This window comes from Schistosoma haematobium, chromosome 2, assembly GCF_000699445.3.
Source record: "Schistosoma haematobium chromosome 2, whole genome shotgun sequence".
Lineage (NCBI taxonomy): Eukaryota > Metazoa > Platyhelminthes > Trematoda > Strigeidida > Schistosomatidae > Schistosoma > Schistosoma haematobium.
Window position 1 is genome coordinate 19,911,777 of NC_067197.1, and position 27,044 is coordinate 19,938,820.

The 27,044-nt window shown below is 33.4% G+C and overlaps 1 protein-coding gene across 1 annotated transcript; it reads left to right on the top strand.

Annotated features, from left to right (window-relative positions):
• The first annotated feature begins 3 nt into the window (after positions 1 to 3).
• On the top strand, positions 4 to 20,770 carry SLC7A4_4 (Cationic amino acid transporter 4). The gene is made up of 8 exons (XM_051214545.1): positions 4 to 326; positions 367 to 518; positions 6,536 to 6,717; positions 11,439 to 12,072; positions 13,035 to 13,235; positions 16,472 to 16,819; positions 19,019 to 19,127; positions 20,287 to 20,770. Exons 1-8 carry the CDS (start codon positions 191 to 193, stop codon positions 20,466 to 20,468), a joined length of 1,944 nt encoding a protein of 647 aa, XP_051067732.1. The 5' UTR covers positions 4 to 190; the 3' UTR covers positions 20,469 to 20,770.
• The last annotated feature ends 6,274 nt before the right edge of the window (positions 20,771 to 27,044 follow it).

Genomic DNA, 27,044 nt, shown 5'->3' on the forward strand with positions numbered 1-27,044 from the left:
ATTCTGACTTAAGAAATGCTTCCCTGAACGTCTCACAAATTATGATTTGTGGTGAGCATCGACTTCTCTCATTTGTGTGAATATCCAATTGACCAATCAGTTCTTGCCCATCATTCCATGGTTCGAGCCAATACATTCTTTATCATATTTTAGGAATGTCTTCGTTTCCCATAGTTTGAAGTCCCTTCCTATGACAGAAACTGCAAAGTCTCACTTGAAAAGAGTATGGGAGTCTATGAAAAGATCGCGCAGATTTGATCGTGACAACTTGGATACTCCTTTGAAAAGATGTCTAACAGCTTTCGACCTTACCCTTTTGGGTATAGGTAATACAATTGACCCTTACTTCATATTTCTTGTTGTCAGGAAATATGGCAGGAGCTGGTATTTACGTCCTAACTGGTACAGTAATCCGTGACAAATCTGGACCGTCTACTTTTTTGTCATATTTGGTTGCTGGTGTAACAGCTTTCTTAAACGCTTTGTGTTATGCTGAGCTTGGTTCACGAATACCGAAGGTAATTCTAAGGTATTTTCTGTTCAGTTGTTCTCAATTCATTATTCTATTAGTAACTAGTTTATAATGCTTTTAATAATCGTGTTTTATTTGAAAACTTAATCACTATTTTCGCAACGTAAATCAACACAAATATCTAAATCTAACTCTAATGTAGATAAAATATTTATCTAAGGAATAAATGTTTCGAAAATAATTCCTAATCTCTAGAAACGTTGCTTTCCATTTCTTTGAATTATATTTAAATATTTAGGACATCTGTAATATTTCCATTGTTTTTCCCAAGGTTACATTTAATATTTGCACGGCAAATTTATTTTAGATGAATAAGAGAGCAAATAGGTTTGTTTTAACCATCAACATTTGTACTATCCGCATCATTTGAGTAAAGTAACTGGTATTTTGTTAAAATATTATCATGCATTTCACCTCCATTCCTTGTGCGCTATATTCTCGGTACAACCTCACAGCGAATACAAAGATTTCTATTATTTAAATGTCAGTAAATGAGAAAATTCACATTGTTTGTAATTGTGAAAATAAAATGCAGTTAACATCCTCAGTAATTTGTAGAATAACAATGCAGAACCTTTAAGTGTTTTGTAAAATCACATTGAAACCAGTAATTGTAATCGATAGTCATCATGATAATTTTTAATACAGTTGACTTTTAGTATTTAGTTTGGTATCATTGGTAACGGAATTCATACAAGAAGCCAATTTATAACTATGCTTGATTTTGACTAAATAGCCTTGGATCGGATAAAATCTCTCACCAGTGAATTCATAATATCTTCCGTATGAAATGTGAATGTGTTGGTCTAGAACTTTAGAACATACCTATGACGTTTTTGTTGCTGAGTTCTAATGTGGAGTAAAATGATAGTTCAATATTTTCTGGTTTTCAGTACTTTTATCTGTGATTAAAACAACATTTAATCTAATGTAGTCATGTGTAAGTTGCTATAAGCTGACGAGTAAAATTTAGTGGCCAAAATTTCACATGGGTGATAATTAAGATAACGGAATCGATCTCTGAATTCTTTTGTATTCACATGAGTTTGATTTACACTTATAAGTTTTGGTATTATCTGCTGTGTTTAAAAAAATAACTGCTCATATGGTAGTAAAATTGCCTGACAACTGTGGGTATAAACTAGAAATTCACCATTAACCGTACATCCAAGTATTAAAACATTATGTCACTTTTCTATCTCTTCCATCTGAGCCCTTACAGATGATAAATATTTCGAACATGACAATCTATGGGCTGAAGTGTTTACCAAATATAGTCAACTTCAGATAAATAGTGCTATAGATATTTAAAATTACATAGACCTTAGTGTTAAATAAGTACAGTTTGGTAGTTCTGAATATATTCCCTCATTTCACAATCTCATTCATTCTACTTTTAAAACCTAGCTTTAAAAATAAGGGTAACTTGGGTTAGGATCTTTCTCAAATTTTATTGATCTGAATTAAGAATTGCATTTGTTTTTCAGGTATTCGAACAACATAGTTCAAAAAATGTAGGAAAATATTTTTCATCCTAACGACGATTTAGATCATTTGAACAAATCAGTAGATAAATCCTAGTCTTATTCATATCATAGTAGGAATTGAATATTAATGACAGATGAAATCAAATCCAAATAAGCATGCAACTAATAATCAACATTATTTTATTATTTAGTTATATTAGTTTCAATCAAAATAAATATTAGTTCAGGTTTTCGGTAGATTCAAACGCGAATAGCAATTCTCAAATCAATAATTTGTAATTATGGTTTAATCGATAAATTCATTTACATGTTGGCTTGCAAATCTGAGGCCAGGGAGCAGATTCATTCATTATACAGTTTAGAATTTGTCTGCATAATATCAGTTCTCAATGAAAATTTCTTTCTTTCATGTTTTTTTCGAAAATACTTGCTGAACTTGGCCTAACTTTTTCATAATAATTTTGTTTGTGTTTCGGGCTGATATTTTGTTTTTCTAAATCTCAAAATACTGTCTAATTTGCATGTTAATTAATTCATTTTTACATTCACATTACATCTTGCATATAAGCAATACATGAATTTAATTACAAATTCAAAATACATATTGAGATAGGTTTGACATTACTGAAAAATTTGATAGTGTTTCCGATCGTTATTGGGTTGTAAGCGCTAAATTCTCTAAAATGTGGCTCAACCGATATACCAATCTAATCATAAACTTCCTAACAGGTTATGCTTGCAATCATTACTTAGAGTCAGATAAACTTCATAAATTTAACTCAACAACCCTTATTGGTATTACAGTGTTCGATTGTAAGACGAAGCCTGCTTTTGTACAAAGCTCACCCTTCTTTAATACTTATTGTTTTAGGCTGTTGATTGTTTCATATTTGAAGTTTTCATGATGATTGTGTGCAAATGGAGGTATTGAAGTTGTTAAACAGACGTTATTCCTTATGTGTACTGTCGTTAATGAAATGATTCGAACTATATAATCACCTTCCCAAGCGTTATGATACTAGTCTACTGAATTACTGTACACACTTGATACGTAAAAGGCTATTAAATGAGACCTTGATTTGTTCTTTAATATATCTGATTCACGCTGCATACCTAAGTTTCTTAAAAAAATTACCTCACTTCATCATTTTTGATTACATCTTTCTACTTTAATTGTGAGATAGATAATCATCATGGCATCTTATTTTAACAACAATAACAGCAAACATTCTTAGCTCATTTATTATCGTCGCTTTTACTATCGTAAAACTCCCATGTGGCTGCAACAAATCCAGACCGGTAATTGTTTTATACTTGACCTTGAACTATAAATAAACTAGTGAATTTGATGCACATAAACATCACGACCATAAGGTTAGTATTCCCTTCGCATGTGTAACTAAAACAACCATTCAATTCGTGTGTATATTTATTTCTGTATTTTACTGCACACAGTATGAAGTAAATAATCATCATATAAGCCGAGACTTTGTAAATTCTGGTTCACTACTAATTTGATAAAACTGTTAGTATTATATAGCGGAACATCAGGAAAAAAATCTGTTTTGTTATTCACGTATAGGAAAATACAAATTTCTAATTATAATGAATAACATTTGCCTAATGCCCAAAGTTTTTCAAACTATTGAATCTAAACGTGATTTGGACACAGCAAAACAATCATGTTATTTGTTTTTTATTTGTTATTATTTCCATTAATGAATACTACATGCAAGTCAGTCAGCCATAAGCAACGTAAGACATGTAAAAGGACTATTGAACTAGCTTTTAATATATATATATATATATATATATATATATATATATATATATATATATATATATATATATATATATATATATTTCATCTCAGTATGAGGCTGTGGAAATTGTCGAATTTCATTGAAATCGTGAAAATATCTAGGTTAGGCCTGGAGGCACTGGACGGTTATTTCGCGCTAGTATGGGGCTACTCAGGGTTATGCATCCACGCCCTCGCAAACGGGAAACGAAACCAAAACCTTCAGTGTCGCGCACGAACGCCTAAACTTTAGACCATTGGTACGCCATGTAGTTGTGCTCAAGTCTGACATAGATCCATCCATGATTTTGGTTAAATTCGACAATCTCCATACTGACGACTATCACCTGCTTGCTTAATGACTAGCTTCGACAAGAAACTTCCGTAGTTATGTTGAAAAGCCATGACCAGCGGAGCTAAACTGTGACAGGTCTTAAGTAGGTACCCACTTAATACAATGAAATATGGTCGTGCAATATCGTGGATTTATTTAATTTAGACTTGTACACCACTAAATGCAGGCTCAGTAGTGTAGAGGTTAAGCGTTCACGTATGGGTCTGGAAGTCTTGGGTTCTAGATGCATGATGATAAAACGGATCAGAACAAGTCAAACGTTTTGCTAATCCTTTGCACTTGATGAATTTTTTCAACTGTATTAAACGTGTGACAGAAACTGTCTTTAAGTTTACTATTAACTTGAAAAATTTAGCTTACAAAATCTAGTTTAGTCAAGTGCATAAATTTTTCATATGCTCCTGGTACAGTCTAAATATATTAGTCTTTCATAATGATATTGTTTTTCATACACTCTTCATATCTTCTTGAAAACTCTCATCAACTATGGAAAGCGTTTGTAGTCGAAAATGGTTTTCACGCCTTAGAAAAAAGTAATACTGTAGTTAGACATAAACAGGCTTACTAACCACCACTATCACAAAATGCGACGAGCAACAAAACTTTGAAATACGCCACGTTTTTTTTTGCGTCTGGGAAATAAATTTCACTGGGAAACGTTTTTCCGCCAAGTAAAACACTATTCAGCTCCCTCCCTCTTCACTAAGCTTGATTTCATGTTCCCTTCTTATTTCTATTTTTACGTTTCAATTTTCTCGAAAATTATCTATCAATTTTTTATAAGCAAAGTACTCTTTGTTGACGAGCCATCGGTTTACAACATTCTCATCGTAAAAACTGTCATAGTAACTTGTTATTGATGAACAAAGTTATATTATCTTTTAGTAAGGAACTATATTCAATTACAAGATAGTTCTGATTGTTGAAGGATAGAAGTTCCAACAGAATGACTTAAATATAATATAATGTTATATTTGTCTACTTCTCAGTACTCGCTGGATTATGATTATCGAGTTAAAATATGGCCACCAGTTTGAGTAGCTTTATATCATATGAGTTTTTTGGGTATATATATATATATATATATATATATATATATATATATATATATATAAGATGTTTTCTGTAAATTGTAGGTTGCCTTTCATTCATCGAGATAAGTTTGCTTAATGTATTACTAGTCGGAATTATACGCGAATAGAATTAAATCTAGATCAAATCTTAAGGTAATCAGAATATTTAATCCACTTGTTTGGCCTTCTACATTAATTTCTGTTTCTGTATAAGACTAGTTGGTGAATAATTTACCAAAGGTTCAATCGTCTCAAAATTTAAGGCTTTTATGGGTTATTAGTATGTTTTAAAAAATTCAAATATTTCTATAAAATAATAAATTTGATTTTATTGTATATTGACAAATAAAATTGCCTAACTCTCAATGTGTGATCAGATTGTTCGAAATGTATTGCGCTATTATATATCACTTAGTTCTGATAATCTTCGTCTTCTTATTACATCATCGCAATTTATCAAAGGGTCTAATTGCTTTATAATTCTTAATCATTAATTTTTTTATTTTGGAAAATACTCTTGTATTTCTATGCATTATGTTGATTGGTTTGCATACTTTGGATATTTAATGTAAATAATAATAAGCTTTGCGTAGATTATATATTATTTATGGATATGTGACATTACCATTCACCGTAGAAAACAATAAAAGATTTCTATTGACTGATTGATGATATTTTCTAAATGCTACATGCATTTAATTGAACTTACATAAGATTAATAAAATGTGATGAAGAAAAATGTTATGAATGAAAGAAGTTAAACTGTGATATGATCTGAACTTAGTTAAACTTTGTTGCCTCTATTTTGATTTTTACATTTTTAAATTAAAAAATACTTATTGAACTAGCGATATACTGAAGAATGATACTTTCGTTATTGTTTTCAGTGTCAAATCAAAAATTTGTCTGAAAAATCACATTCTGAGCTTTAGGTATTCTTCATCATTATTAAAAAAAGTTAATATTTTACAATAAACCAAACAGGAATTCTTAAAAAGTAATTAAAAATGTCATTTTTCAGTTCTCATGATGCATGAAGTAAAACATTCAAGAAGTAATAAACTAATCAATTGTGTAAACTCAAATTGTGACTAAAAGTTTAACTGAGTTTCAGTAGCCATTCTTGTTTATTGTGCTCATTATTTGCCAAGTAGTTGGAAATCAATTTCTTAACTTAAAAAATCGATTATAGAATTACTTTCTTATAACTACTATTTCAAAGATTCTCCATATTTCATTTCGATTTACTTACAAATTACTTGTTATTTACGTTTTTTTCTTTCATAGTCAGGATCTGCATACACCTATACATATGTGGCAAGCGGAGAGTTCTTAGCATTTATTGTTGGATGGTCAATGATATTAGAATACGTTTTGTCTGTATCAAGTGTTGCACGTGGTTGGAGTGGCACAGTAGACGCAATGTTACAACATGCTATTAGTAATGGAACAAAGAATACTATTGGCAGGTAAAATGTTTTTATGTTGTATTTTCTGTTGTATCTAAGTTACTAATAAATAAACTCTGATAACTTCTTAAATACTTTTACATTTATAAGTAGTAGTAGCAGAAGTGCTAACATTTGTTGAAGAAAATGAATTCATTATATTTCGAGACTTCTAATCAGCTGCAAATGATTGGGTTAATTGATTAAGATAATGTTAATTTAATTTTGATTTCAACTGTAAATAAATACCTGTATTGCGACTATTAAAAATCAGGGAAATTCGATATTTGTGTAATTCTTGGCTGTTTTGGAGACACTGGAAAAACCCCACATAACTCACAAATTCGTTCTGTTGAGCAAATGTTTATATTCATTAGCGTTTATCAGCTAGAGACGCTCCCACAAAGCTCTTTAAGTCACCACTCGTTCTCCATCGTGGTAAACAATGTAATGTTACCTGGTTTACGTTACCTATTGAATTCTACTCGTCAGTCTTTAACTGTTAACACTGAATTACGTGACATTTCAAAGTCGATGGCTTCAGATTAGCTTCAGAGTATTTAATGATTGATTGATCAATTACTAATTATGAGTGCAATATTACTGAAGATCTTTCATTGTTAATAAATTGTTTCGCCAAGCAGTCATTACGTAATACTTTTAAATTTCCTCAAGGTATTCAGCTGTGACTTATTTTAAGGATGAAATAGCTTTCTAATTTTCGATAATATAATGAGAAAAGAGTTTGTCTAAAAATTATGATGCCGTCGTGCACTGTATTTTGTACAGACTTATTGCATATAGGCTTGTCTTGGGATCCAAACCAAGAAAAGTCAAAAAGATAGGAAACGATAATCGAAAATGCAAAAAAATGTCAAGGAGACGGTTGGTATCATGCACGTTTTCACATCATTGCTAGTTTTAAAATTGAATACATTTCGGAATTCTTTAGCAGTCTTGACCTCCAATAACAACAGCTTTCAACTTTGGTGAAATATTTACTATCCATTGCTAATTTTGCTCCATTATAGCCTATAACTGAAGCTTTCGTTTCAATTTTCAGTCTTGTGCAAAACACACTTAGACAGGGTCTCTAAAAATTCCATTAGCTCATTTTATTGGAATCAACAGATTTTTATGTCTTTTACTATTACGACTAACAGAATTTGACCTACTAAGATAAATCTAAGGTGTATGCTATAACTTAATAACTCAGACGTTAAAATAGTGAATTACACCATAATCATGTTTATTTATCATCTAATTACTGGAATAATATCCACCGGTCTACCGAATTGTCATGATCATCTTTCAGGTAGCATTACTTACCATTAATGATGACTCTGTTCTCTTGCTATTATTAAATGGCTAATCAGACACTCGGTAAACTGTAGGTTTTTGATCCCATTACTAGCGTATCAGACTTCAGAAATTGAAAAGTTTTGTTAATTTGAAATTGTCTCTTCATTTTGAAAACTTAGAAGAAACTGGGTAAATTATAGGAGAATAAGAGAAGAATGGATACTGGAATTTCAGTAATAAAACAGACAGCAAATAAAATATAAAGAAAAAGGTTGTAATTGGTAAAACATTTTATCGATTATTTTTTCAAGAAACTGAAAAACGGAATATGTAACATGAAATTCATGCTGGATTATTTTTAGTTTAAATATTTGATAGGAAAACCAATGTAAAACCAATCATAAATTTAACTGCATGGATCATCTCTTAGAAGACGCGTCTGTTGAGTTATAGATTAGTTAGCTATTAAAAATGAAGCAAACACTTAATGCTTTTCGATCACTAAATCCCTAAGACTTATGGGTTTTGAATGGAGTGAAGTTAAAAGATGCTTCACTCTGATTACAATCGGTGAAGATGGTTGTCGGTAAATACGCAATACAACTAAACTTATTCCCATAATATTTTTGTGACTTATATCTCAAATTGGAATAAAAAGGTTTTAGTAAGTAATCAGCATAATATAGCTACGTAGAGTAAGTGGACAATGTTCGTTGGTTAAGATGAAGATTGTGACTCAGCACCTAAACGTAACTGCATCCCAATGTTGGTATTCACTCTGGAACTCAAACCCACTAATTTCCTTTATAAACGCCCATCACGTTATCCACTGAGCCACTGGGTTCATGAAAGTCTACGAAAAGTCAGAATTATAGTTTTGAGTGAGTCGTCTTTATAAGACCTGAAAGTTTCGGCTTTAACCTTGCTTCAAGAATCATACTGAACTGTTTTAAATGAAACACATATTAAGAAGATAAATGAAACTGATCTGTACTGAGTCTGAAACTGAATGATATTGACTACTCACTTGAGTATACATCAGATACTCCATTGGTAGCTCTGTTGCTCGTGACACTAGATAACATAAGTTCTAACCTCTATTCTACTGAATAACATGATATTAACTGCCATCACGTGACTGATTAGTACAGAATTTTACCTGTTATATTTATCTAAGTTAATGCTCAGTCTTCCCTCGTAATTATGTTAATCCATTAGGAAAATATCTCTTTCTATTGATTTTTCTGATAATTACTTGGATCTTTCTTCAAAATTATTAACATTTTATTTAGTTTTCTACATACTCTTTCAAACTATTTCCACATTGCTTGTTAAACTTCTATCCCTAATAACAAAATTCCTTCTTCAAGTCAATAAACTGCTTACAGCAGATTATTAAGGATTCAGGATATCATATTTGGTAATCAATAAATGTAAAAGTAGATAGACACACAATTACCTAGGATAACCTGACACATCTGTTGACGGGATAACCAATCACAATTGTACTATTTTTTATTATTGTTTGAGGTAATATTTTGATTTGAACCCATCCGGACTTGTTCTCATCTTTTGTTGTTTAGTTAGTTGCTAGGTCAGCCTACACCATCGAAATTACTAGAAGTTAATATAACTAGTTGAACAACCTTCTGATAGCATTATTCTTCCTTTATCTCTTAATGTGTAACAAGATTACTTTTGTGAGATTGAAAGTCAGTACCCACATGTTATTGAAAACAAACTATTGAGTAAGGTTGGTAGTTTTAAAATGTGTTGACAAGCGATTAGAATAATCAAAATAACGAATAAATATCCTACTTGTTTTGGTTTGTCATTATAAGCGATATATTTTAACTATCGAATCTTGTAAATCAGTTGACGTTTTTTTATGAATCTATAGTTTTTCCTCTATTATTTAGAACCAGTAATATTAATACAATACAGTTTGCTTAAATTTGTCTTAGTAATATGAGGTGTTTCAGTGGTTAGGTCATGAGTAAACGCCAGAACTTGAATAGCCGACTGATATCAGCATTTATATAACACAGTAATCGATTAAGCTTTCAGCCCAGTTAATGAAGCTTTTGGGGTAGATTCATTGAAGTTTTCTGAAGATTCTGGCATTGTGTAGTATGATAATAGAATAGAGATGCAGAAATTTATGTTTATCTAATGATTAATAATTGTAGTTCAGCTTATACTTAGATTAAGCTATACACTTGGTGTGTTGTTTTGCTTATTTACAGATAAACAAAAGAGCAGTGTATTTTAATCTCAATTTCAAACTATTGAATCAGTTAACTAACGTGTTTAGAAAATATATAATGTAACAAGTCATAAGTTCGTTAGTATTTTTCATTTCTCATAAGATTTATGTGAATATAGTTGAATCACTCATTATTTTTCAAACTTATTGAATTTACAATTAACGTAGTAAAAAACAATATTAACATATTTCCAACACGTTTTCTCAAGTTCGGCTGATAAAGCTTTCCCCAGTACTAATAATTGTTAACTTTCAAACGTTCACTTTTAAAATAGTGTAACTCGTTATTGTTTTAATTTATCTATTCTTGGGGTTGTCTACTGCGTTATCTGCTAAAACTGTTCAGTATATTATAAGCAAAGATGCTTGGTGGTTAGCAGTGGAATCCAGGACGCGCGTCTCGTCCTATTTGGGATTCGTGAGCTGGATGTACCAGCATCCCAGAGTTGATATTTACTCCGGGACTCGAATCCAGCACCATTCGCTTCAAACGCCATCGCGTTATCCACTTAGCTACTTGCTTGTGCAAATGAATTTGTTCAGTATATTGTTCACAGTGTTATTGAGTCATCTTTTCTAGCAAGCATATCATTCCTTCATCGATATACATATCAGTAATGAAGCATGTTATTCGTTATTAGTTGAACAAGGAAAAGACCGGAATTTTGTTAAGGAAGGGTCACATCAAAACCAATTTCTTCGTGGTTGTGTCATACCATTATTTTTTTAACCATTATATTACAGTTACACGACCATATTGCATGGAAAACATATTATCATTTGTTTTCATTCTCAGTTCTCTTTAAAACGAATAAACTAAAATGTATGAGTTCTTTAGGTTTGAATGTCATAATATTAGGAAGGAACAAATGTATAACTTAGTGATTTAGTTATGTCTGTTGATTTAATCAATTTAATCCAATGGTGTTGCAAACTGTATAAATCCATTATGTTATTTGTTAACTGATGTCATTTACTTGCTGCCTAGTTCAATGTATTCAAATCTGACTATTGACCAGGTAGATAAATCGCTTGTAACTCTGTGTATAGTTTTTGATTCGGTCTGTAGTCTGTGGAATATCGGTCCTATTGATAAACGTTTATGCTAATTTGATATAACCTTATTCAGATGAACTACTATATCTTCCTTCTTTTTACTTTCGATATATTTCAGTTTTCCATCAAATGTGGAATTCGTAGGCGAATACCCAGATTTTATTGGAGCACTTTTAATAATTATACTTGGTTTAGTATTATTCCGGGGACCGAAGCTTTCAGCAATATTAAATACTATAATAACAATGCTAAATTTAGTGGTAATTATTTTGGCCACTTGTATTATGTTTGCACGACCGAATGAGCATAGTTCAGAATTTGCACCAGCTAGTCATGGAGGTTTATTTCCATATGGATTCGGTGGTATGATTGGTGGAGCTGGAACATGTTTTTATGCATTTATTGGCTTTGATGCTATAACAGTTAGCAGTGAAGAAGCATTGAATCCTAAAAGATCAATGCCAATTGCTACTGGTGTATCAGTCGGTGTAGTTACGCTTTTATTCTTATTGGCTAGCTTAGCTTTGACACTTTTTGTACCATGGTGGACAGTTGACAGACAGGCTGCTTTTACAGCTGCTTTTCATGTTCGCAATTATGAATGTGCTACATATATAACAGGAATTGGCTCATTGCTGGGATTGAGTGCCAGTTTATTTACAAGTATGTATGCAATGCCAAGAGTAGTGTATGCTATGGCAAGTGATGGTTTATTGCCTAAATTTCTAGGCTACCTATTACCATCTACACAAGTAAGTCTAAAATATCATTTTAATAGTTTCTAAATTCAACAAAGTAAATTGACTTCATGTAATAAAATGTCTAGATGATACATTTTTAAAATATATCGGTAACGGATTTTCTGAACTTTCTTATTTTTTATTTACCAACTGAATAACGTAGAGAGTACTTTTGGTTAAAAATGTAATATTATTCGTAGGTTTCATTTTAATAGCTACGAAGTTACAGAAAGAAAAATAATAATTTCTCATTTGTTTTAAACAGTTAAAGTTCGAAAATTGATTTGCCTGTGATTAAAAATTTATCAGAATATTTTTACATCTTTCTTTAAAAGTCAAATGAATCATTTTGTGGGATAAAAGTTTTTCAGATCAAATGAGTTCATTGAATGAAACAAGTTACTTAATTATTGCTTGTTTTCTGTCATACTTTAAAATCATACAATTGATATCGGGCTTAATAGTTTTACACTGTTGATAGTAAATAACACTAACCGTGGTGTGTTTGTCAAATCAATTACCATGGAAGGATAATCTTCCTTATCTTTGTTGTACGCATGGAAGCCAGTCAACATATAATTTTGACTATAATCGAGGTGGCTGAATATTTTATAGGACATTTCCACTTTCTTGAAGTTTCGAATAGTTTTTTTCACAAAATCATTGATCAGTACTATTGTCTGTCCGTTATCGACTAATGTAGTCAAGCTTTGAGAATGCCAATGTATGAATCTGTCTTCAAATACTCCAAAATATAATGTGTGTGGTACGAGAAGCTGTAACTGTTAAATTACTAGTATTTTAAATTTAAAATTTCAATCAAAGTTCTAACCGTTAAATTAAAAGTAAGACAGGTTTCTACTAAGCAGTATCAGTTAATATAGACTCAATGCACTTGATCATTTATGTTGATTATTTTTCATAAGAGGCAATGTAAGGCTTATCAAGTTGCCTTTTTTTTATTTTGCTTGTAGGTACCAGTCGTCGCATTAAGTTTATTTGGAATATTCTCTGCAATTCTGACTCTTTTATGCGATATTCATTTATTAGCTGACTTTTTAAGCATTGGAACATTAATTGCTTATACAATTGTCTCAATGAATGTATGTATTCTGCGTTATTGTCAGCCTCAACTATATTCTGGTCAATGGAGTGAATTAGAATCAAATGAAGAGGTAAGTCACATTTTGATGTTTTTTCTTCAAATAAATTATATTTACATAAATTATTCGAATTGAAGAAAATAGTTTTTATCAGTTCGTAACAGATGATTACTACCAACTTGAGTCATTGAAGGTCATGTACACCTATCAAAAGCTCTTATTTCTAATAAACTATTAAGAATAGTTCCAAAAATCTGTTATTGGATTTCTACGTCGCTGAAACAAACTAAATTTTCGTACATAGAAAAATATTTCTTGAGATATAGTTCATTTCAAAGTGAGTGTTAAGAACATTGATAACTCGGAAATAAATGGTTTTGGTTAGACTAACTATCCAAAACGACCCGACGTCATCACTTCCAATGATTTGAGCCGAAAACCCCTTGCAAAATAGAAGTTGGACAGTATATTAATGCCTACTTTTTAGTGTTGTGGTCAACCTATGGAATATTGATGATTCGCTACTTGTCTCAAAGATTTTGGGGATTCTAATAAGCGAGTGATATAAAACGGAGATATTCAAATTAAGTTTGGGAGTTTCGATGTTATTAGGTATATCTTTAAACAGTAAATAGTAATTGAATTGCCTGCCACTAAGTACATCTCTTTCAAACAATAAATTACCACAATCTTCGACTTTTACTCATTCATCCGTCATACAAATTCAATTAAATTGTTCTACTAACAGTGTCAAGTCATATTGTACCTGTAATATCCTGTACTTTTCTCTTGTTCACGCTTTTTATTTATACCTTAGCTTATTGCTTTCAATCGAAGCCCTGATCACAGACATTTCCATAGTTCACTTTCGACTACTAGTGAGTAGTATGAATTGTTTATAAAAATATGACAAAATCCTTCATTCCGTGAACTGTAATTTAATAGTTGAATTTATGAGTTGACTTAAGCTAGACCACTATGGGAAACCTACAATCTCCACAAACCCCCATTCCGTGAACTGTTTTTGAAACAAAGATGACTGGTAGCTAGCAGTGGGATCAATTGGAAGTACCTGCATCCGTGTTGATGTTCACTCTGGGACTCGAATCCAGTACCGTTCACTCCAAACTCCATCGCGCTTCCTAGGTTCCACTGCTAACCACCATCGATCTTTGCTTATAACGAGTGTGAGTTAAAGTAATATCGAGGCAATACACACGTATACAAATAAGACACTGATCAATTACAGTTTTAAACTCAAATGAGAAGATTCAAGTAAAGCAATACCAAGTGAATTTGTTTTCAAAACAGTAGCAACTTTTCAAGAATCTACAGTTCGTCCATCGAAATAAAAATTATTGCCCAACAAACATTCTGCGATAAATTTCTATGGGATTTTAACTAGTTCCTGAGACATTGCCCTTTGTAAGTTTGTATGTATTGAGAACCATCGTCAAAATTATAAAATAGATTATCACCTTTTAGCAATTACTCTAAAAGCTATTCACACTACTCAGATATAATTTTCCCAGGCTTAAACATAAAGCAACTGACGTTTGAGTTGAGTTTTTCTAGTAGCAAACAGGATCAGTAGAGTGATGTGTTCAAAAAAACAAGTACGAAATATTACTGATAAATAAAACTTGTTTAATCACTCGTACAAGAATTCACATGTGGAGAATCTGAGACCTATTTGATCAGATAAGAAATGAAATGCTAGTGAATATTTACTTAAGTAGGTAGCTCTTCAAAATTACGTTCTGATAGCTAAGTAGTAGAATGGAAAACGACATATTCAGTCTTCAAATAATCTATATATCAGTATTATGAGCTGTAATTTTTTACAATATAACTGATGTCCTCTGATTTAGGCTTTTTTTGTCACTAGTTTGATCTCGTAAAAAAAGTCAAATCATCTTGCTATTGTATTGTTTCAGATAACCAACGATTATTTCTTGTGTTATGAAAGCTACCCATGAATTTAGTTCATATAAGTAACAACCAGAAGATAAGCTAATTAAAACTAGAATATTTATCTGAAACAGATTTCTTCAAAATGTTTATTCAAAACTCACGGTAGACTAGATAACTTAATGACTCGTGTAAAATATATATTTCCATCGTATGTTCATTATTAATGATCAACTCAGCGAATTTCAAAGTTTCATTTGTAAAATAAACTAAGATCTCATTATCTGCTTGACAGTGAGTCAAAGGTTTAATTCTTCACCGGCCACGACAAACTCAGTTGTATTGAATACAGTGTGTTACTAGAAATTCTAGTATTTTCTCGAATTTCATCCCGTGAAATTTCTCTATTTAAATATTTTAACAAATTGTTTATGATACTTTCTGAGAAAATACCTTACTTACGCCTGCTACACCTCGTGGAGCGTAGGACACCGACCAGGATTCTCCATTCAAATCTGTCCTGGGCAGTCTGTCCTAGTGCTGTTCATTCTTTTAATGTTTGCCTCCTTCCCCCAGTGCAATATGTTCCTTTGTTTTCCTTTTTTTCTTTTCCCTCCGGGATTCCAAGTTAGTGCTTGTCTCATGATCTTGTGTAGACAACTGTTTATAAATACCTGTACTTTTTGATGATGGTCGTAGTAGTTCTCCAAGTTTCAGTTCCGTACGATAGAACTGTCTTGACGTTCGTATTGAAGACTCTGACTTTGGTGTCGTCTGACAGTTGTTTTGAGTAAATACTCACTATTTGATAATACACTAATTTATCACTATTTATTTTTGTGTCTTGTTTTAAATGTTGACCTGATTAATATTATTTTATAAACCTATAGAAGTGGTTGATATGAGTAATTCAATATTCCATACTTCTTTAAAAATTGATACAGTAAAAATAAAGTAATTTCAGATAAAGTCATAAAATTTTCTGTAGTAATCAATTAGTCCTTATTATCAAATTATTCAATGAGCGGTATAGTACTTCTCATTAACTTCTACTATAGTAAGTCCGAATTGAATAAATTGTACAGAATTATACGACACTTACTTTCATCCTTTTTTTCCGTGTTATGAAGTCAAACGATGTGGATTTGCCTAGACTCTCACTATAAAAAAAACGCAACTATCAGACTTTGTGCTGATCACATTTAGGTTTAAGCTTCCAGTTTACATTTTATTTGGTGGTCATTGTTATTTCAATCTTCGCATAATGTAACATAATGTAATGTAGACCTCGGTGTTTACTTACTTAGACTCTTGGCCATAGCCTAAATTGTCCAACTGTCAATATATGTTTGTTGGTATAATAATAATAATAATAATAACCCCATTTTTGTTTAAAGAATCCTAATTTTCCAACCGATGAACGTTTAAATAACGAAAAGGTTATACGTGAAACTAATGAAGCTGAGTTGAATGAATGGCCACACTCCATTGGACGTTTGAAATCTGCCTTTCGTCACTTACCGATTCTTCGTGATTCAACACCCGGACGTGCACCTATTATTTCACTGTTAATTTATACTATTTGCGCTTTTGGTTTAGCTAGTCTTCTTTTACCAGGAGCTCAGTACATTCAAGAAGCACGTTGGTGGGCAGTGGTGATATTTATTTTATTCCTAATAGGAGCGATTTTCTTCGTGGTTATCATGTTCCTACACGAACAGAACAAATCATTCGATAGCTTCAAGGTATTTACTTACATTTACAATCCTTTAAATATATGAATCTGTTAAACTTATGAATATATTGACATGATATTTAAATTAATAAACTTCGATGCTACGACACGAATATCCATGACTCATATTTGTCCATAGAAACTGTAAATGAGTAAATAGTATATCGGTAATCAGTTGGTTATATACTTTCATGAGATGAAATACACTCACAGAAGTGCGATTACATATAGAATGAAACTTTCGGAACGTTAGGTAGAACTAAACATATCCAATGATAGTTGACTGCCTAACGGAGACTTACTGTGGCTTATCTATATTATCCCTGTCATATCTCTATGTTCGATTCTTACATCACTCAAATGTAAAGAAAATTCTTATTTTACCAAGTATAAACAAGTTTACAGTTTGTTAAATTCATCCCTATTTCCTTAGAAGTATGCGAACCAACCATCTATTGTAACCTTGTCTTACTAGGAAATTGTAATTTATAAAACTGAAAAGTTTTTTGTGGAATTTGCAAATGATGAGTAAATTCAGATAATAAGTTTAATGTTCGACCCGAAATAAACTATGGAATTTGTGTAAATATACCAATCTGCGAAGGGGATAGTGACAGATATTACATTTTCTGTTATTTCTATCCATAACTTGAAATCATATCACAATAAACCTGACTCTCGTTAACTTGAAATAAACCCCTGAAAGCTATAATAACGTAAAACTTATTGTATATATTTAGTCAATTAATATATTACATGACAAAACTTTCTAAATTCAAGTAAATTCTGTTCAATGCAAACAGACAATTTTTCAGTTCATTTATTGTCTAGTCGAATTAATTTGTAGTCATTTGTAGTATATTCCGTCATGAAATGTAGATTTATGTCTGATACGACTTTCTTAATTTAGACTGAGCGATAAGCAAGTTTTTATAAAAATCTATTAAGTGAAGGCTGTTTTTTTTTCCAAGCAACAAAATATATTTTGATGGCGTTTTGTTCTCTGAGCTCAGAGAACAAAACGCCATCAAAATCATCCACCTGAGCTACAAATCTTCTCCACCATCTCAACAAAATATATCATATTGTTCTGACAGATACATGACTAGGTAAAATGATGTATAGTTTGTTCAATCTCATCGATGGTAATAAAATATTTATTTTAATTATAAAGTTTAAAATACTTTATGCTTGTAAAGTGTTTTCATTCATTCGATGAATTGACGTTGATGAGTATCCTGATATTACAAAGTATAAGTTAATCAAAACGAAAGCCAAGAAAATCATTCAGTATGAGCATACCCAGTCTTATTGATAGGAATTTACCGTAAAGCATCCTAATTTTTGCTACTAGAAAACAAAAAAGTAGAAAATTTGTTTGTAATTCTAAAGAAGTGATTTAAATTAATTCAACTGTTCCAGATAAATTTTCGTTCAATCTCTTTGCTTATTTGTTTGTAATATTAACTTATTGATATTTCACAGTAATACATCATACCATTCAAGATTCTTCATAGAAATTTAATTTTTATTTCATATAAATTTTGTATTTTATTCAGGAATGTTAAATAGTCTTAATCTCTTTATGGTTCATTTAGAGATTTTCCAACAGGTAAACAATAATGCTTCAGTACACACTACTATTCACTTCAGTAATCTTCTAAGGCATTTAATGATTTCAAAAGTGTCATTTATTTAATTACTGCTACACTTTAAATTAGTACCGAAAAAATAAAGACCGGTGTGTTCATTATTTCGAATTCCTACTATGAATATGAAATTTCATGCAGTAAGAAAAAACTTATCTGTCAGAATCTCAGTTCATATGATTCATCATAACAGAATCTAAGTGCAATATTATTACAGTAGTATTTGTTTTCAAGGTTCAGTGTTTTAGTGGTTTTCCAGAAAACTGATAACGACTAACTACAGTTATCATATTTTTATTATTTCCGATTATAATAACTAGCACATCGATATTAAAAACATCTCGGAATTTATTACTGATTAATACATAAGCAACTGAACTTTTATTCAATTAAAAAAGCATCATCTTATGAAATTACTAGCTTACTAGGCTTGGTTAAAGCCTCTTACATATTCAAGCACCAGTCAATTTAGAATAAACATTTCATTTTGAAAAAAGATCATTATTAGCATAGTTTATGAGTCCTCAGTAATTTCTTTGTCTTGTTTCTTTGGAGTTCAGGTTCCATTTGTTCCTCTGATTCCATGTTTATGTGTTTTCCTGAATTTTTGTCTTATGGTAAAATTATCACCTATGACATGGGTTCGATTCATTATTTGGTTAGTTATCGGTAAGATATTCAAAGATGAGTATTTATTTTTATTTCTCTCTTAATCTATTTATATGCTAAATATAGTTTATATAGAACATAAAATATAATGATGTGGTAGAGATAATTTCAACTCTAAACTTGTTATTCTGCTCCAAAATTCTTCAGAGAAATAATCGAAATTACTGGAGATATTTATGGAAGTACCCTATCTAAAATAATGACATGTTTCCTTAAACTCTTAAATAAATTTGGTAGAAAGGCAGGGAGATCCTTGAAAATTTCTGTTGGTAGTCAACTAAATACCTTGGACAATGATCAGTCACTTGTCAGAAAGGTTCAGGACTTTTTGAAGACCAAATACTTAGGTTATTCTTTAACCCTTTTGCCCAGTCGCAAAACGTATTCTGTTTCAATCAAACAGATACAGAAATCAGCACTGTTGGTTAATATGTAATGCACCGAGTAAAAAAACACTTTTCATTAAACTGCGATACACAGGCCTTTATTGTCTTAAATAAGGACTCAATACAATGAAATACTGAAGGACTCATTGTTAATTAATATATTTGATCATATAAAGGGTTCAGAGTATATTCACTCGCATTTGAACACAATCATGAATTTTTGTTCTTTTAAGCTGTGAATGCTTTAGATTATTAAGAATATTAAAATTTGCCTAAATTTTGATACCGTTTGGTCAGACTATTTGAACATTAATTTTCATTAAAATTCATGATATTCACCATAAAACCAGCTCAGACGTACAATCTTCATAACGAAACAATAAGTCTGCCAAGCACTTCTAATAAAACGAACAATATTCAATGTGTATCTGAATGAAAACAAGCAAACTGACCGGATAAAACTGTTATAAAAAACTTTTTTTCCTATTGCTGAAAGTAATATCAACGGAGTATGATTCTAACCAGGTATTGGATTGTTAAAAATTAAATACCTAAGCTATTGAATCACAGTTACGCAAATTGATCTATGATTCATGTTTATTTTCTTGTTATTGAACTGTGTTATTGATAAGCATTTTATCAATTTATTAAACACTGAACCACAGCGTGATGGCTCAAAACTTGTATATAAGTCAATCACCTTAGCAACCATTATTATGTTATGAAAAGTATTCAGTTCATTGACTTATTGTATTGTAAAATATTGTTCATAGGTTTGATTATTTATTTTGCATATGGATGGAGGCACAGCATTCATGCAAGTAATCCTGGAGAGTCAGGAAAATTAATTACAGTACCGAAGATGGGTAGTTTTGACGAAGATATCACAGGATCAGGTTTTGAACCGTATGAAAATACAAATACACTTCAAAATTATGAACACAGACTAGAATGAGTCTTCGAGATTTTTCCGTGTTGTCTTGTTGTGTTTATATATATATACATGTGCAGTGATGTTTATCATTATTATTATTTCTTTCTTTAATTCAGTCACTTGTCAGATATCTTTGTTTTTTTTGAGTTGAGAAAAATATGTTGTCTTTTTCACCTGGTACGTCGCACAATGACTTAATATTTATTTACATATTGATCTACTTTTGATTATGTTGTCTGTTTTGACCGAGTGATTTGTGAAATTCTTGTATTTCTGCTTTTGATCTTTGTGTTCAAAATAAAAGAGGTTACAAATATTTTAAACCAATGACTTATGAAAAAACAATATTTTTAGGATAATTGATAAGATTGATATTTTCATAGTTTCCATTGAGATGTTTAAGACATAACTACGGTGGAATTATTGGTATATTTGCCTATGGTATGTATATTTTACATTAGGTGTCGTTGCCAAATATCTTAGTAACATGTTAGACTTCTTTCCAGCAAGTGTTTGATAAAATTACGGCGAGCTTTTCTGTTTACATTATGGGATCGATCTACGGATTCCGATCAGTTCAAGAGGTAAACATTGAGATCAAGTGACTGGTGTTAAGCCTCGCAACCTGTCACACTGTGAAAAGCCGGTCTCGTTCTCACATGTACCAGCTTAAGATGTTGATACAACGTGTTCCGCTGAAGAATTCCAGTAACTCACGACTAGGTTTAATAAAGGGAACTCTAGATATTGGCAATTTAGTATCAATTTCTGAGCTTTCTGATGGCCAGTTCTAGATAGAAGTACATAATAGGACAAATCAGTGCCAAGATCATTGTTTAGTGTAGAGTAAGCTAGTATTAGATCAGCTAGTAACTTGCGATAAGATAGCGGGGACAAGTTGAGTTGTCGCAGTTTATTTAGATATTGCACGCTAGAAAAGCCTTTCAACACTTCTATGCCGTTGGACCCTCTCGAGCGTCTTTATTTCGTGTTCAGAACGATGACCATCTGCTTGAATCTCAAATGTGGTCTCACAAAAATCCGTTATGATGACTTAGATATTTATTTGTGTTAATGAATAGATGACTTAAGAATAGTCTATAAGACTAAGAAGCATTTGACAGCCGTCGGGTTACGGTTACTTGTAATCCTTAGGTCATTACTATTAATGACTACTGAGGCTTCATGAACAATTGCTTTGAGCTATCCTGTTCTGCCAACTGTATAGTTATGTAAGCTGTCTCAATGACAAATTCGCGTTACTACACATCACAGGCCTACTCACTTGACAGGTGTATTTAAGTCTTCTTATAAATCATATCAAACACACTTCGCGTGGTCCCACATATTTGAAATTCATCAGTAAGAACTAGGACGGGTTTGAAACATTTTGTGGACTACTTATATAAAAAAGAAAACAATAAAGCGTATTGTGGCTTTTGTTGAACCCCATTCTTCATAGGTACCCATGACGATGGGGCACCATTTACTTTTAATGTTTCTTGGAATTGAGAACGTCAGTAGTTCAATTTTTTACCTTGCAACTAGTTCCAGGATATGGTTTTTTGTTTGAACCCAAGATAAGGGACTTAACCAAAGGCTTTACTTAGATCTATAAAACTTACACCTGCTGAGAATGATTATCTTTCGCCGGAGTTCGGTCTTCTGTTGCAATGAGATTTATTAAATATGAGAAACCTTTCCTAAGAACCAAGTTGTTTCCTCGCGAAAGTTTGGTCCCTTCAACATGGCTTGAAATAGGAGCCCATGTTATCTTACTGGTAAGATGGGTGTTTTAAAAATATTTTATCTAAAGTTAATACGGTAACACGTTAATACGACAACAGGACTAGTCACGTTGTATCAGGACGAGGGTTCACAACCCAAAAATAGAGAGCCAGGTTAACATTGGATAATACTTTTCTCAATACAATTAAAGGCAACTACACTCAGTGAGTCCGGCGTAAAGTTCAACGATAGGAGAAGTCACATATTTAATAGTCCGTAGGCTGTAGTAGTTCGTCCACGCTCAATGACCAGTCATATGTTACTTCCATTAGCACATATCATTTACATTTTGATTTAACAACTTTACTTGTTAGGTTGACCAGATGACACTGATCGACTGAATTGTTTATTTCTTGATGGTGGAACTTCAGATGGAACTCAAAACAACTGTCAACCAATATTAAAGTGAAGATCTTCAATACGAACGTTAATATAGTTCTGCTGTACGGAGCAGAAACGTGGAGAACATCCACAACCAGCGTCAAAATAGTGCAAGTATTTATGAGTAGCTGTCTATGCAAGATACTTCAGATTTGTTGGTCGGATACCATCAGCAACAGCCTTCTGTGGGAGAGGACCAACCAGCTTGCAAATGAAGTGGAAACTAGAAAAATACTATGGAAGTAAATAGGATATACACTACGAAAATCATCAAACTGCATCACGAAGCAAACCCTAGCTTAGAAACCTGGTAGAAAGTAGAAAAGAAGAGGGCCAAAGAACACATTATATCGAAAAATGGAAGCAGACATGAAAATGGTGAATAATAACTGAAGAGGATTGCCCAGGACAGGGTTGGTTAGAGTGTGCTGGTGGGTGGCCAATGCTCCTCCACTAGGTGTGATAGGCGTAATTAAGTAAGTATAGCATCTAAAATGGCGGAAGACACAAAATACATAAGTAGAATTTTCCATAGGATAAAAATTTACCAAACTTGTGCTCACCTCTGTAACTCATCATTGGTGAGACCGACGTGATCTGGTACACCTAATTGCAACTGTGAGTCTGTTCCTTTTTGGGATTTTTATATATTATTGCCTTATTTTCTTTATTTTTTATACATTGTGATATTTTTTCCCCGTGTTTTAAGATATCTATATATTTTTCCCTCGTATTCTCGTATCTAATATTCCCCTATGACCGAACAGACTCCTAAAGTATTTAAGATTAAAACCATGTCCCCACCCTCGTTCCAACTCATGCTTTTCTGGCCCGACAATATCGAAGCCTGGTTCTGCTACGCAGAAGCCGACTTCCACGAGCACGGCGTGATGGACACACGTGCACAATTCTTCGCAGAAGTCAAGGCACTACCGCTGGAATTCAACAGGTACGTAACACCCAGTTTGTTTACTAGTGATGTTTCTGAACCTTACGAAACCTTAAAACATTAGATTCTTAAACGAGGAGACCTCACCGATCGACAAAGGTTAGATCAACTCTTTAATAACATAGACCTGCAGCACAGTGCTGCGACGGACATGTTGCAAAGAATGAGAGAAGTGATAGGCCTAAGAACTTTCGACGAAGGCCTATTCAAACAACTTTTCTTGTCTAAACTTCCCCAACAGGTGCAAGCGGTTCTGATCTCGTTTCAGAACAACGCCTTAGACGAACTGGCTGCAGCTGCCAATCGTATCTTAGAAATTACGAAATCTTCCTCTACCGAGGTTTTTTCAGTCAAAGAAAAGCCTCAAGCGACTCAGAATGACATAACCGGGTTATGTCGTACACTTACGCGTTATCTTAATTTTCGTAACGACCGTAAACGATCACACACTCCATGTAGAAGCACTTCACGCAAGCGATCTGTCTCAAGACCACGAGAGACGGATAATCCCGACTGGTGCTGGTATCATAACCAGTATGGAAAGTTTTCCAGAAATTGCAGAAAACCCTACAATTTTCCCAACTCAAAACCGACCGACTCGGAAAAAAACTCGGGAAACTTCCAAGCCGGCACGCGTCAACGGCAACCGTAGCCGGTGAACATAGCCGTCTGTTATACGTCACAGATGTGACAACGAGAGTTCGCTACCTCGTCGACACTGGCGCAGAAGTTAGCGTTCTCCCAGCGAATCCCAACGACTGACTTCACGAAGCGGCTTTAAAATTACAGGCGGCAAACGGAAAACCGATCGCTACGTATGGCATATGATACGTTTACCTTAACGTGGGTTTTACGCAAACCCATTCACTGGATTTTCGTTGTTGCAGACGTTTCTATGCCAATCATTGGTATGGATCTTCTACAACACCATAATCTGATCATCGATACTCGTAAACGGAGGCTAGTAGACGGAAACACCAATTCATCCGTTTGCGTAACTTCCTTCTCTGGTTGCAAATTATCCCCAGTCACAATTAAGCATATGATAGACCCACTTTATCAGCCACTTCTCGATAAGTATCCTGGGATACAACAAACGCAACCGAGATTACCATGTGTAACCAGCAACGTTACACATCACATCACGACTGCAGGACCACCTGTATTTTCTAAAGCACGAAGACTAGCTCCCGAAAAGCTAAGGTTGGCGAAAAACGAGTTCGACCATATGATAGACTTAGGAATCATACGACCGTCAAATAGCCCATATGCATCTCCGTTGCACATGGTCCCTAAAAAGGACAGCAACGATTGGCGTCCAACTGGTGACTATCGGCGATTGAACGCGAAAACCATTCCCGATCGTTACCCGTTGCCTCACATTCACGATTTGACAGCTACCTTGAAAGGTACAACTGTCTTTTTGAAAATCCACTTGGTTAAAGCGTATAACCAAATCCCTATGGCCACAGACGACATACCGAAAACCGCCATCATAACTCCCTTTGAACTCTATGAATTTTTGCGAATGCCTTTCGGTCCAAGAAACGCTGCTCAAACATTCCAAAGATTCATAGACGACGTTTTTCGAGATCTCAACTTTGTACATGCGTATGTTGACGACTGCCTTATCTCAAGTCCGGACAGAGAATCACATCTCAAGCATCTGGATCTTGTTTTCGAACGACTACAAAAACATGGCATTACTGTAAACGTTCAGAAATGCCGAATCGGAGTTGACTCATTAGACTTCCTAAGACACACTATAGATGCTCAAGGCATTCGACCCCTTAGGACCAAAGTGGCGGTCATTCTAGATTACCCAGAACCGACCACCGTCAAGCAACTACGAACGTTTAACGGCCTGCTAAGTTTCGATAGACGTTTCATACCCAAATGCGCGTCACTTATGAAGCCGCTAACCGACCAACTTCGTGGAAATGCGAAATCCATTAATTTGGACGACACCGCACGAAAAGCATTCTCCACAATTAAGGAACTGATCGCTAAAGCAACAATGTTTACACATCAGGACACCCAAGCGCCCATTAGCATCGCAGTAGACGCATCGGACTCAGCAATCGGAGGAGTCTTACAACAATGGGTTAACAACTCCTGACAATCACTGGCATTTTTCTCTAGACGGTTGCTAGACACCGAATCGAGGTACAGCACATTCGGTAGGGAACTCCTAGTTATGTATTGTGCTGTACGGCATTTTCAACACTACATCGAAGGCTGTGAATTCACTCTTTTCACTGACCATAAACCGCTCACCTTCAAACAAGTACTCTCCCCATGAGTCCCGACAACTGGACTACATTTCGCAGTTTACTTCAGATATTCAACACATCTCTGGAGCAAACAATGTAGTTGCAGACGCCTTATCTCGCGTAACTTCCTTGAACAGTTTCCAAGGAATTGACCTTCTTAAACTCGCCGAGCTTCAAAAAGAAGACACTGATCTTCAGCACGAGTTATCGTCTACAACTCTCAAGCTATGCATCAAACAGATGGGAACAGGTAGGGAAACCTTACTGTGTGACACATCTACAGGTAGGGATCGCCCAATCGTGCCGAAACATTATCGACCCAACGTCTTCAATACGTTACACAAACTTTCTCATCCAGGTGTTCGTGCAACCATCAAGCTTATAGCAGGACGGTTTTGCTGGCCTGGCATGAATAGAGACGTGAGGGAGTGGGCCCGCTCAACTGATGTTTTCGTTCAACCTGACTTATGATATAGTACAAACGTATTCGCACGTCGAGACTCGCATCGACGACCTTTCGAATCAGCATACGAAGGAACTTTCAAATTTCTTCAACGCGAAACAAAGTACTATATAATCAATAAGGACGGAACCAACGATAGCATCAGCATCGATCGCCTCAAAGCAGCGTATTTAGAAGGAAATCCTATCTACGTCGATTTTCCTTAGGTACAGTCGAACGACACGACTCCGACACTCATAATTCCTCAACCGACAACCAACACAAGCGACGATACTCCGAATGTATCTGAAAATAAGCTTAAAACGACGCGTTCTGGAAGAAGAGTAAGATTTCCAGAACATTTAAACGACTATTGCATGTAAGGCACTACTCGACATTTTATATTATCTCGATCTTTCTTTTTACGATATATGATATTTAAAAAAAACGATTTTAATATGCTTATATATTTATATGTTTGTTTAAAAAAAAACAAAAAAAACATTATATATTTTTTCAACGCTATTACGTGTGCATGAGATTATTTTCCATTTTCTTTTCGCCGACATTGTGTTTTTACGCACATACGAGTGTATTTCGACATGCACTTACATTTTCTTTTTTCTTTTCCAGGACGGCTGGAAAAGAACGAGGAAGTTTACGAGGAGCCGAAATTTTCATTGTACTTTTTCTTTTTTTACTATGTTGTACCTCGGTCCCATATAGTAAGGGAATACGACCAGATGCTGCTACACCTAGCAAGC